Genomic DNA, 13,012 nt, shown 5'->3' with positions numbered 1-13,012 from the left:
ATTTAAATAGATAAAACAGAGTGATGGATACTTTTAAACTGCTGAAAATATTCCCAGCATTACCTCTACACAAAAAGAAGAAGAAGATGGCACCGTACATGTGCAAGTGGATTACGACCACGCTACCAGGATATTAAAAAGAAAAGGATTCCTAACGCACTTAATTTGTGGAAAATCCCATCACATCACAGTTGCAAAAACGGAGGAGGTATCTGGTCTGTACCCTTTAACCTAACCCCATGCTGGCAAGATTAGGTGGCTTGAAATCCTTATTGTGAGATCACAGAATTAAAACATCCCAAATTTATTTTCTTGATCTTCCTGGACGTTTGCTGGCACAGTACCAAGGAAGAATATACAGTACAGTGTCAAACAACTAGAAAAATCTGCAGAGCTTCCATGATGGATCGGTTTCTTGCATGGCATCACCAGCTCGATCAGGTCTCGTGCTTTGGACAATAGCTTGCTACCACGGCTGGAATTTCTACTTGATAGCATTAAATGGGCTGGGCCTGGACCACCCATGAACAAGTACCTAGTTTTGAATACCGACCGAGTGTGATGGTGATAAAAATAAATGCAAATGGATGAGTGCCCTCCCCGCCCCCCAAAAAAGAAAAGATGCCCCTTTTCTTTTTAATATATATTGGGTTGTGTTTTTCCCTTTCTTCTTGTATGTGATTAGAGCAATAACGCTTCGGACACAAACCACTCCCTCCACTTGCAAAATGCATGTCTCCCACTACTCTCTTTTTCTCTATTTTTTTACAAATCTTTCTTTTTCTTGGTCTGTGGCTTGGCTTTTTTGACCACCAAAAAAGCTAGAAAAAGTTTAGGAGAAAATAGTACTGGTAGAAAAAGACGAGGAAATAATCAGTCACCCGCAATCCTTTCATGTTGTTGGCTAACTCTTTATCTGATCCACCACCCCACACACAACTTGCTGCTGCTGCTGCTCTTTCAATTGAATCACTCCACCATCTATAGTTAATCTCATGTTTAAATTTGACTCTCTCTCTAGTGTTTAAGCTTGTTCGAGAATTCCTTACCTTTACCTCAAAGCTAAGGCCTGTTCATACTTCATACTCTTCCAAGGCATAAATGTAATACACGTGGTAGTTTGGTTCTTCATCCCATCCCTGTGGGTACCTAATTTTGTTCTTATTGATCTTTCAAAAAAAAAGAAAAAAAGAAAAAAGAAAAACGATCACCTATCATGACCGCAGCAGCTCTTTTCAGACTGCTGGCATCATTTCTGAGTTACATAATTTAGAAGTATAAATATTCTGGACAAGATGCAACAACTAAAACACAAATTTAAGCAAGAAGTGATCGTTTCTTAGATTGATTATGATAAACAGGTTCAAGTTGTTTTAACAGGATTGAGAATACCAATCAACACTTGGCCTATTCTATTCTCAGAAATTAAACATTTAATAATAAATTGGCAAAAAGAGAGACGAAAATTCCCGGAACTTGAATGTTTAAATTACTGATGCCAATTTAGATATTGTACAAAAAGAGGAAAAACAGAGAAAATAAGAGACCGCCTTGATACCCATACAAAAAAAATAATAATAATAAGGAAAACACCAAAAGTTGCCCTTGTTTTCTCCGATATACCCCTCTCTATACAAGAAACCAAAAGTGGAAACAAAATTCCTGTGCGCTGTTCAAACGACCCCATAAAAAAAAAAAAGTTACACTAACCTTAAAAAACATAACAGAAAAAGGATTAATGCAACCTCAGTCACCTCGTTTTCTTGTGGCCGATAAAGCGCACGGTTTTCCGCCGTTACCGTCAGTCTCTACCCATTCCATCGTTATACCATTTTTAGATTTAATTTAGCTCTCAACCATGACATCATCGCCATCCCCTCCACCAACACCACCGGCGTCGTCCCCGCCTTCACCATCCTCATCCACCCACCTCTCAACAGGGGCGCACTCCTCTTTATGTCTGAGCTTCCAGTCAAGTGCTTGACAAGCGCGTGAACAATAGTTAACGGCTCCACAAACAGAACACCGTCTAAACTCGTGTTTTCTTGTCTCGGGCCGCCCACAACCTGTATGAGAACACAAACGGAGTCCCGAACCAGCAGACCCGCCCCGAATAGCAAACCATTCCGTCATAAAACGACTGGCCGGATGAGCCTCAGGAGCTGGAACATTACACCCAAAGTCACTCAACAAAGGACAGCCACTGGGTCCATTCTCACTAGGGTGACGATGGTTAGGGTGTGCGTGTGGGTTCCACGTGAGCCAAGCGCGCGTTGGCAGTCCAGAATCAGGATTAGACAAAACAGCCGCGAGTTCACGCGCGTTTGCTTGGACGAGAAAACGACGTCCCTCAGTTACGTTTTGACGGACACCATAACCGTCTTGCAGGCAGTGGCCTAGCTCCCGCAGGGCGTCGATGTGACCAAGAAAGGCAGCGCGTGCACACAACGCGACGCCGGCTCGGAGGTCTTTATCGCTTTTGGAACCACCGCTTCCATTGAATTGTATAACAGCAAGTGAATAGAGTGCAGGCGCGTGTGAGCTAATCGCCGCCTTTGCCATTAGAGAAGCGCCACTCCCCCGGTTTTGTAAACAGTAAAACCGAATCTGTACGCAATATAAAAATTCCAATTAATACCTTCTGATAATAAAACACTGATTTTTCTGTGTCTTGAGAGCGATGATATTTGTTGAAAAATTATTTGTATTTAATTTAATTAATAATTACCATGCCAAGAGTGTAACAAGCTTCAGCATTTCCGGCATCGGCACAGAGCTTGAGGAAACGGTGAGCAGAATCGGACCAATTGTTGGCTTTGATTGCAAATGATTTCGGAGAAGCTTTGGATAATACTAGTGAATGAAGGCCTAATCCATTTAATCTCCTGCACCTGCAGTTTCAATCAAAAGCTTGATTCAGAAAATAACGCTTCTCTATTCGCACCATCAAAATAACAAAAGTGTAACCGTTTCCGGTCAAATCTCAAGTGCACCGGCCAACAAAAAAGAAATATCCAAAGAGAGAGCGAGAGAAGAAAAGGGACGCACGTAATTAAAACGTTAATGAAATCGGAGGGGCAAGAAGCAGAAGAGCTAAGCTTGCAGAGGATAGAAATGACAAGATCATCGGGTAAAGATTCAAACAAGTCAGTCTCTCCTTTTTTTCCCGTCGAGACTAATCGATTCCTTTTCCGGCAAACCATATATTCTCCGGCGGTAAAATCAGGTTTCCCCCTATTATAAGTAGTTGACGATGTCCTCTTCTCCGCCGCAGTATTACAAGCGTTTACTGCTACTCCTCTTCTAGGATAAGAAATCCCTCTCCTTGTTCTCATTTCTCTCTATCTGGTTTTTATTTTGGTTTTCTTGTCTCTCTGGTTTTGAGAGAGAAAGGGGATAAAGTGAGGCCAAGGGAGAGCTTATATATAAAAAGAGAGGAAGGTAATCTAAAGCAAAGAGAGCAGCAACAACGACGACAGCAACCGATTTGGTTTGAATAAATAATTTTCTTAATTAAACAGAGTTGGGGGGGGGGGGGGGGTTGCTAATTACAACATTATCCCTTCGGTTATCGTTTGTGAACCAAGATCCACATGCTCGGATGGTTAATAATTTGGCGGTTAAAGTAAAAAAACAGTTCGACTCTAATTAACTCAGCGCTTCCTATTTCCTTGATTTAAATCCAGTAAAATAGGGTCAACAGCATGGATCTGCAGTAAAAGGGTTTTACTCACTCAAATTTGCCTCCACTTCTTCCTTCCTTGACTATTTATAATTTGTTGCTTTTTTTTTTCTTTTTCCTTTTCCCATATTACGAGCCACTATTTATGGCAACACTAGCTGACAGGACAGCAAATGGATAGGTAATGCCTTAAAAGCCCATTTGTTTTTACTTTTCAACGTTAATTAATTAATTAATTAATTAATTCGGTCCCTATTTTGGAATATCCAACACTAGCTGACAGGCCGCGCTTCTGCGCCTTGTTTTATTTTATAAAACAACCCTTTTTTTAAAAATAAAAAATAAGGTTGTCTGCTTTTTTAGAATTCGGACATCGCATAGATGGTTTGAAAAGTAGGATCAATGATTTTTGAACCTGAAAATTTATTATTTAGTTTTTTTCTTAAAAAATATTTAAATAAACTCATTTATAACAATAAATAACTAAAAATTAGGTAAAAAACAAAATTCAGATTGATAAAATTCACCATGTTAGACAAGGTAAAGACCAAATAACACTTTAATTGAACTTCTGAATCATTTAACACTAAAATCATGGTCAAAATTACTATCAACAAAGCACTTCTTCTCTCTTTGCAAGATTCTCTCTCATCTTTCCAACTCAATTACTAAGAAAACATGAAAATAAACTTTTGGATTAATAAGAATTATTGTTAGTGTGGGGTTAGCTATAAAATTTTTTCATGTTTTATATCTTAGTCCTCTATCTTTAAAATTTTTATTCTTTTACCATAACATCAAGCCCAATTTCTTTTAATTAGGCTACAAAAATGTATATAGTTTTTTAAAAAATCCAGTTACCGCACTGTGCATATAAATGGGTAAAACCGGATAATCTCCTACACTCGAGATGTGCTCGAATTAGAGAAATGTAAAATTACGGAAGGAATTCTTTCACGGCAAAGAAATTATGAATGGAGAAGGGAAGGGTTAGAGGAATGGGTCCGCTGGTCATGAGATTGGATAGATAATTAACTTAGCCCTCTTTTGTCGAAAAATCATGCTTGGTTTGATCTTTCAATTAGGTCAGGAAATAGAATCTGCACCCGTGATTTGGTGGCAATGCATTGGTTGCCAACAATCAAATTCATTTAGATAATTAGATTTTTCTTGAAATTCAAGAAAAGACAACATCGATACTTTGTTCTATTTTATGTTGTGATTCTTATGATCAAATACTATGATTTTATTGTCTTTGTCTCGAACGAGTTCAGCTGTTACAATACAAATCTCTACTTTAATATTGGAAAAATACGAATCATGGGGGTTTTATTTATTTTTAAAACCATTGACATTCACTTGTAATTCATGTCATGATCAAGGTCAATGACGTATTTTCCTATTGTTTATAAAAGCAACGCCATGATTCTAGCTCCTGTCAGGTCAAATGACTATATGGCCACAAATTCTGAAGCGTATAAACTGGTAAATTCTTAAAAACTGAAAATCAGAACGGTGATTGCTCAGAGATGGCAGCTAGCCAGCAACGGCAGAGAGGTAAATTAACGCAGCCATGCATTGTTTGTTCACCGGTTATCTGTAATAGCTTTATTAAATGAACTCCAACTCGAGTTTTAACATTCGAAGTTCCCGTTTTATGATAATGTAACTGAGAAGGTTTACTAACCAGTGTTGTTATGAGCCTTGTCTGATTGGTTAGTCCGTCATTTTATAACCTAACTTGGATAAATTTTCCTATCAAATTGAATGTTGATGTGATCACCAATTTAAAACATAATTTAATTTTGTTTTTTAATAAAAAATCAATTATTTAAATGATGTTATTATAGATTAATCGAGGTAACGTCTAGTTCAACTCACAATTCAAGTTCTAGATCGGGTCATAAACCAAACTATATTTAATAGCTTTGCTACAAACTACTATTATTATAAAAAAACTGTAAAATATATGGGAAAAATAATATTGCCATGCTTTTAAAAGTTGAATTCTCTTACACTAACCTCTAGGGGTGTTTTTGTATTTTTACTCTTTTTTTTTTTTTTTTGTCATTGACAGTTTGTTTAGGGGTAATTTTGTAATTTAACAAGTTTAAACATTATTATAAAAAGGTTGTTGACGTGTACAATGCACGTGTGAGTGACCCCGTGTCCTTCAAACGGTGCGTGTATGGCTACTCGGTGGTTAAACATCGCCTTCCACAGCGGAGTTTGAATCATCTTAATGTTGCCTCTATTATGAGGCGGCGTGTGTTGCTGATGACCATCCATTTCAGCTCAGCGCGACCTTTTTCTTTCTCTTTTTCTTCTCCTTAATTTCCACGCATGCCTCTTTAAGATTTCTAAGCAGCCATTCAATTTGATATTTATTCACATTTGATCCATGTTCTTTTGATTACTATTCATTTTATTTTAAATAATTTATAATTTTGGAACTCCTTCTCAATTTCACCCCTTTTATTTTTTTCATCTTTTAAGTTTGGTACCTCATTCTTTCAATTACTATTTGTTTTATTTAAGATAATTTTTTTAAATCGATTTCTTCTTACAATTTCATTATCCTTAAGTTTTTTTCTTATTAAATTTGATCTTCATTCATTTAATTGTTATTTTTTTCACCTTGACAAAAAAAATTTAAATGATTTTTTCTCTAATTTCATCTTTTAATATTAAATTGGTTAGGAATCTAAGTTTGCGAGTTTTATACTTTAGTATTTATTCAATTGAAAATTGGGTTCCATTAATTTTTTTATTTTTTTCTATAGGATTTTTCATTGATTTAGAAAATGACCTGAGTTGTCTGGGGTCTTTTTATTTACCGTTCTTTGTTAAATTTAGCTTTTTAAAAAATAATTTTTTTTAATTAAATGAAATTGACTGATTAAATAATTTAGTTTTTTTCTACATGCTTCGCGTAGGATTTTTTTATCAATTTTAAAAATAATCCATATTATCATGAGTATTTTTATTTGTTATTTTTGTTGAAATTAGATTTTTTTAAATTAAATTAACTGAATATGAACATAAAATGCTCTTTTATAATATTTTATAAAACTTGATTGAAATTAAATACGGAGACTGGTCATGAAATTTCAATGCTAAATTATGAGCCACCAAATAAAAGAAAACATGCTCAAGACTTGAATTTGTTTTTTCCACCTCCAAAAAAAATTTCAGGTGCAGCCCGTGACAATCGATTAAAAAAGTTTTTATAAAACATAACCAGCACAGGAGTAGATCAACACTTTTGGCGGGATGCACCAAGGCTTGTAGCTCAGCGGCAGAGACAAGGTTTTCTTATCTCTGTCATCTAGATTTGAGTTTCAGCGTGCACGCCTGTTACCCCCGCGGTGTCTTACTTGCCTACTGAGCTTGCAGGGTGTTCAGTAAATCCGAGGATTAGTTGTGGTGCGCGTAAGCTGGCCCGAACACCCCGAATTAAAAAAAAAAAAAAAAACACTTTTGGCGGGGTCTCAGAGACCTCATCTTTACCATTTTCTAGTCGACTTGAGATCTCAATATCCTCGTTGCGATGGTAAAAGTGAATTGTCTGCCTACCTTTTTTATGACTGCAGGGTCCGGATGTTTAACTTTACCGTTTTAATTACAGATAATTACACGGAATATCCTAGCATTTTTAATTGTATTTTATATTCTAACTTCATACATAGAATAATATTTTACATTTTTTTTAAAAAAATTCAATAAACAATATCTAATTATTTAAAAATTCATTGCAATAATTTTTTAATAACTAAAAAGCTTCTAAAATCCTTAAATAAAAAAATTATCATTCATAATTTATAATTACAATAATATCATCCACGATTTCCTGAAATAAAACTGATTGTTGTGGCATCCCAGTTTAGAGACATGGCAACAATATCATTTATTTCTAACATGGGCTAATTCAACTTTGATCAACAAAAGCTGAAAAAAGCAACACAGAGACAGACCCACAAATACTTTAATTCAACTTTATTTTATCTCTTTCAAGATAGATTAAATTCAAAAGCAATAGTTTTATTGTTTTGAGAGTAGAAGAAATGACCGAAATAGCGATGAAACAAGTTTTTATTAGTGTATCCTTACTAAAAAAATATCAGATTAAAAAAAATTTATGATTATAAATTTTCAAGAAAACAAACACGTCTCAGAGAAATGATATTTAGATATATAAAAGTTATATGAGATCCACTATATTTCTATCAAACATTAATATAGATGTAAGAAATATTTATATCTCATTAAATACTATCAATGTAAAATTACATTTTAAACCCTCATCTTCATAAAATAACAAGATTCATGAGCTATAAATACATCATGAGACCTTCAAAACAAAGATTCATAATCTTTATTTTCTACTGCATATATATTTTTATAGCATCTCTCTCTATAATATTTTTATATTTCTTTTTTATAAAAAGATACTTATTTAAACATAAAAAAAATTCTTATCTTCATCAAAATGATTTTTTTATAGGTATTGGTTGTAAGCTATCTTATCTTACAAAGCACTAAATATAAGTTATTAACCACAATGACTAAAAAAAATACATAAAATTATTGAAACCAATTAATTAATTAATTATCCAACCCGAGAAATCTATTTTCATATTACTTGGATTTACGAGACTTCATCAAATAGAAAAATGATTCCCCACGTACTAACAATATGATCCAATCCCAGACTCTTGCAGTGGATCGGATCTACCATCCGGAATGAGATGCTTGTAGTGAACACATCAAAAGGGTGTATAGGCGAATAAGACATAATCACAGGAAGAATTTGATTTGAAAATTTGATTCATATAGATCCAACAATGCATTTATTTCAAGTTTGCTATGTTGAAAAAACCCAAATTGATTTTCATTGATTATAAAATCTTAATTGAGAAGGGAAGCAATAGAAGGAAATGGAAGACCTTGAAAAATAAAATTGACATGATATTTGTTATTTATGTTATATTATAAATGAAAACAATTTAATTTTTTTTATTATTTTTAAAACTTTTACTTGATACAAAATATAAAATATAATTTCTTGAATTAAAATGAAAAAGTGAAATAATGAGCAAACCTCGCCTTAATTTTTTTAATTATCTCTTTTAATTATAATTATTTGATTAAGTTTTCAACAGTAAATATAAGTTTTCCATTTTTCTTCCAATTTTTTTCTAATCACTTGCGAATTGAAAAACTACCTCGGTATAGAAAAATATGTTGCAGATCTAAATTCATGTCAACATTTTATGATATTAAGAATTTAAAATCTGTCATAACTTATTTTTTAGTTTAATAGATTATGATTGTATTTGATATTATGATAGGGGTTTTTTTTAAAGTATTTTTTACTTAAGAAACCATAAAAATAATATTTTTTTATTTTTAAAATTTTATTTTTGATATCAACACGTTAAACAATAAAAAATATAAAAATCAATTTTATTTAAAAATATAAATTATCATCCTAAAATTCATACTATAATACCTTTTTTTTTTTGTTACAGATACTATAATACCTTTTTTTTTTGGTTACAGATACTATAATACTTTGAATGCTGGAAAGAAAATCACTCGACAATTTAATTAAAAATTTGTTACTTATTATTATTTACTAGTAAGATTCCACCTCTTGCAGAGATCAACCCAAGGTTGCACAGATGCCATGAAGTATCGATCCTCTGGCAACTGAGAATTCAAGCCAGTGGAGTGGTTGTTTTTTTCTAGATTAAATGATTTAAAATTAATCTAATATTTCGTTCAAATTGAGATAGGCTAGTAATTAAATTTTTTTTTTTACTACTACAACTTACTTTTTAATAAATTATAGATCTTTTAACCCATTTTTTTTAACACTAATTTTATATGAAAATCATATGATAATCTTAAAAAATGACGTGTTTCATTAATTGACATTTTTATACATGTATTATGTTTTAAATTTAAGTCAATTAGACATGTTTTACTTTTTAAAATTTCCAAGTGACCTTAAAGTGTAGTTAATATTGAAAAACAAGTTTAAATGGTTTATTATTTACCAAAAAAATATAATTCAAAATATTAAAATGAAAATCCTTAAAAGTTAAAAACCTATCTTAATTCCACCAAAAAATTAGACTGGTTCGGAATCATTTAGACTTATTTCTTACTTTAAATAGCTCGACCAAATCATTTATAGACTTGTTTAATGAATTAAATTATTATCACGTTCTATTTGACAAGAATTATAATCCTGTAAAAATCTAACAAGAGACTAGAGCGGGTCTGTCCATCTGATAGTCTGAAAAAAGCAGTGTTTGAGATTTTGGTAATTATTATTTTTTAAATTATTTTTTTTAAATGTATTAAAATAATATATATATATATATATATATTTTTTAAAAAATTATTTTTTATATTAGTATATTAAAACAATAAAAAATAAAAAAATAATTTTAAGCAAAAATAAAAATTGAATTTTAACAACACTTTGTTTAGTCTCTTAAAGTGTTGTTTGGTTTCCAGTACAACTCGCGTTTCATAATTTTTAAATTTTTTTATTTTTAAATTATTTTAATATGCTATATCAAAAATCTGATTTTTAAATTCATCTAAAGAACGTAAAAAAATCGGCTTGGTGTTACGGTGCCGTAAAATTAACAGTTTCAGTCACATAAAAAATATTGACGTGGGAGATCAGCAGTACCGTAATCCCAGCTTTTCTGTTTTCTTCGATATTTTATTACAGAGAAATAAAAGCATTCGACGATGTTTCCTTGGAAATCTTACTCAAGCTACGCTCCTGTGTACTCGAAACCTGTCGTCCACAATAAAAATAATAAAATCTTAAAACATCTTCAGTGAGAATTTGAAATGGGGTGTAGATTATATTTCTCTCTCTCTCTCAGTTCTATACTTCTCCTCCCATCATCTGTTTGTGCTTGCAATCCTAGAAAAATCTCTCTCTCTCTTATTGTGAATTCAGGGATTTTCGTTTTCAATTCAATATTTTTTTTAGCTACTATCAGAGTTTTATTAACAAAATAATTATAAATTCAAATCTCATTATGTTTTATTTGATAAAATTAATAATATAAAATAATATAAACTTGTTGACAAAGTCATTATGAGTTTGAGTATCACCACATTTTATTTAATAAAAAAAAAATTATAAGGTGGTAAGGGATTTTCACTTGAAAATTTATATTAGAAAATAATATAAATTATATTTTGAAATCTCATTTACAAACTTAAATTTTTGGTCAATAAAACTTTTTTTATATATATTTAACCCAAAAGTTAAAAAAAAAACCTAGTAAAAATCCATAAGTTTATTTATTTTTTATTTAGTGGGTATCCAATTGTTTTCATATTAAATTATTTAATTTCTTAAATGTCAATGCCGTCCAACTATAAAAACATGATACCAATAGTTTGGTATTAGGGATGCCTGCTACCATGAAAATAAATGGCCCAACGCCAAGGTGTCTCCACCTCAAATGACTTTTCTTAGAGTTATTTTTCAAGAGCTATTTTAAAGTCACGGTTGGTTGTAAGAGCATCTCCAATTATTAATATTCTTAATTTTTTGGAAAAATATTGAGAAAAGTTGTGGAGATGAAAGAGTGAATCTTCAAATAATTTATTTTAATATTTTAAACTTTTTTTTGATAGACATATAAAAAAACTATTTTAACTTTTTATTTGACTATCCTTTTTAGAGCTGTAAAATAAAAAATGAAAAAAAAAACTATTTTTTTAACTTTTATTTCTCTATTTGGTTATTTCATTAGACGCTGAATGCTAGATCGCTAGCTATTTCTTTACTTGATTGAATGAATTAAAGGCCACCTGCAAATTCAATAGTTGTCCCTCACAGCACCACAAAACAATGACTGACGCGTGGATACTCTTCCACGTGGCGAATCTTCAGCAAGACACGCGGATTGCTGAGAGAAACTGGAGGTGACTTTGATGAAGGGTGAAGGTATTCATAGTCTCATAGATGATGAATTTGAATGGGCGGGTGAGGGAGGGAGGATGGGCAAAGCCACAGCTTCTGAAGTGAAAGGATAAGTTGAGAATGACGTGGATCTCAAGGAGTGATGTCGACCACTCATGTCAAGCAACTAGGGACCCACCTGTCTGCCCTCTCCCTCTCTCCAAACAGCTCCTTCTCGAAGTGGAGGAGAAGCAAATTTGCAGGGCTTTTTTTGGCTTAGGTAAACGTAGACGGGACCCGCTTTTTCACTACGAAAGGAGGAGGGACTGGGCTGGGGGGACCGTGTGTTGTTGCCACTCTGCCTAAAGCTATAGACACTATTGGCTGGCCCCCGCAATCAACGTAGCCGATTTCTGGGTTGTAAAAATTAAAAAATGTTATACCAAAATCACATCGATTACTTGTGAAAGTGGTAAAGCCTGAGCGTGCTTTCTTGATGACCAATTACAGAAGACTGAATGGATTGTTTTTATTTTCTGTATTTCGTGTTAGAAAAATTCCTGGTCGTCGAATGACGAGGTACTTACTGTTTCCTCGACGAGGTGTCCGAATAAACATGTCCTCGATGCGAATTCGATTGCCTCGCTGATTAATTACAAGATGTCTTCAGTAGCAAGAGAGAAAAGGTTGGGAGCTAGATAAGCTCGTGAAAGGCTCCTCTACTGGCCAACGGTCATCTCCCCCTTCAACAAGATTTGCTAACGTGCAAATTATTCAAAATAATAATTTCGAAAAGCAAAAGAAACGCCCTATCATTCAAAATTGTCCATGTGGTAGAAAAACTCCTTTCGGCTTCGTGAGAGTTTTAGCATGCCTTTGACTACATAGAAGGAGGAGCTTACCTCCATTTCTTAAATCTCATTCCATTGATTCAGAATTTGAATCCAAAACCTTCAAATTCAAACCCAGGATTTTAATTGCTGGGCTGATCCGTTGAATAATTGTATCAGAAAAATAATAAGAAAAGGATATGATTCCTCTTCCTCTTCCTGTTCTTCTTTTTTTTCCCTCTTAGTTTGTGATTAAGATGCCCATTGTTCAAATCGCCAATGAAACTCACGTCATTTTTGGCAGGCAATATAAAACATGACATGGCATCGATTAATGCATTTCAACTATTGATCTGTGCCGATGATTTTTTTATGAGGCTGACAGTATTTTATTTTTTTGCTGGTAAACATGACTTTATAGATTTTGGTGCCTCTTCTTCTCTTTGGATGTTCTATCATTGAGTGCTTTCTAGTGGCACCAAGGATATATACTACTGTTCTGGTGTGGGTTTTTTTTTTTGATATTTTTTAAAAAATTAGAACAATTAATTAAAA

General features: G+C 32.9%; 1 protein-coding gene across 1 annotated transcript; it reads right to left on the bottom strand.

Annotated features, from left to right (window-relative positions):
- Window positions 1–1,466: 1,466 nt before the first annotated feature.
- LOC7460549 (F-box protein At1g67340) lies at window positions 1,467–3,478 on the bottom strand. Its single transcript, XM_002297808.4, has 3 exons — window positions 3,049–3,478; window positions 2,729–2,891; window positions 1,467–2,607 (listed from the first exon to the last, which is right to left on the bottom strand). The coding sequence occupies exons 1-3, from the start codon at window positions 3,333–3,335 to the stop codon at window positions 1,846–1,848; spliced, it is 1,212 nt and encodes a 403-aa protein (XP_002297844.1). The 5' UTR covers window positions 3,336–3,478; the 3' UTR covers window positions 1,467–1,845.
- Window positions 3,479–13,012: the final 9,534 nt, after the last annotated feature.

Source organism: Populus trichocarpa, chromosome 1, assembly GCF_000002775.5.
Source record: "Populus trichocarpa isolate Nisqually-1 chromosome 1, P.trichocarpa_v4.1, whole genome shotgun sequence".
NCBI classification, from domain to species: domain Eukaryota; kingdom Viridiplantae; phylum Streptophyta; class Magnoliopsida; order Malpighiales; family Salicaceae; genus Populus; species Populus trichocarpa.
This window is presented reverse-complemented; position numbering and strand designations above follow the sequence as displayed.

Excerpts from the sequence above, each read along its gene's own strand:
- LOC7460549 (XM_002297808.4), bottom strand. The coding sequence starts at position 3,335 with ATGAGAACAAGGAGAGGGATTTCTTATCCTAGAAGAGGAGTAGCAGTA. Across the intron at positions 2,892-3,048 it reads TTCATTAACGTTTTAATTAC|GTGCAGGAGATTAAATGGAT; the intron begins GTGCGTCCCTTT and ends TTGAAACTGCAG. Across the intron at positions 2,608-2,728 it reads CTTGTTACACTCTTGGCATG|ATTCGGTTTTACTGTTTACA; the intron begins GTAATTATTAAT and ends TATTGCGTACAG.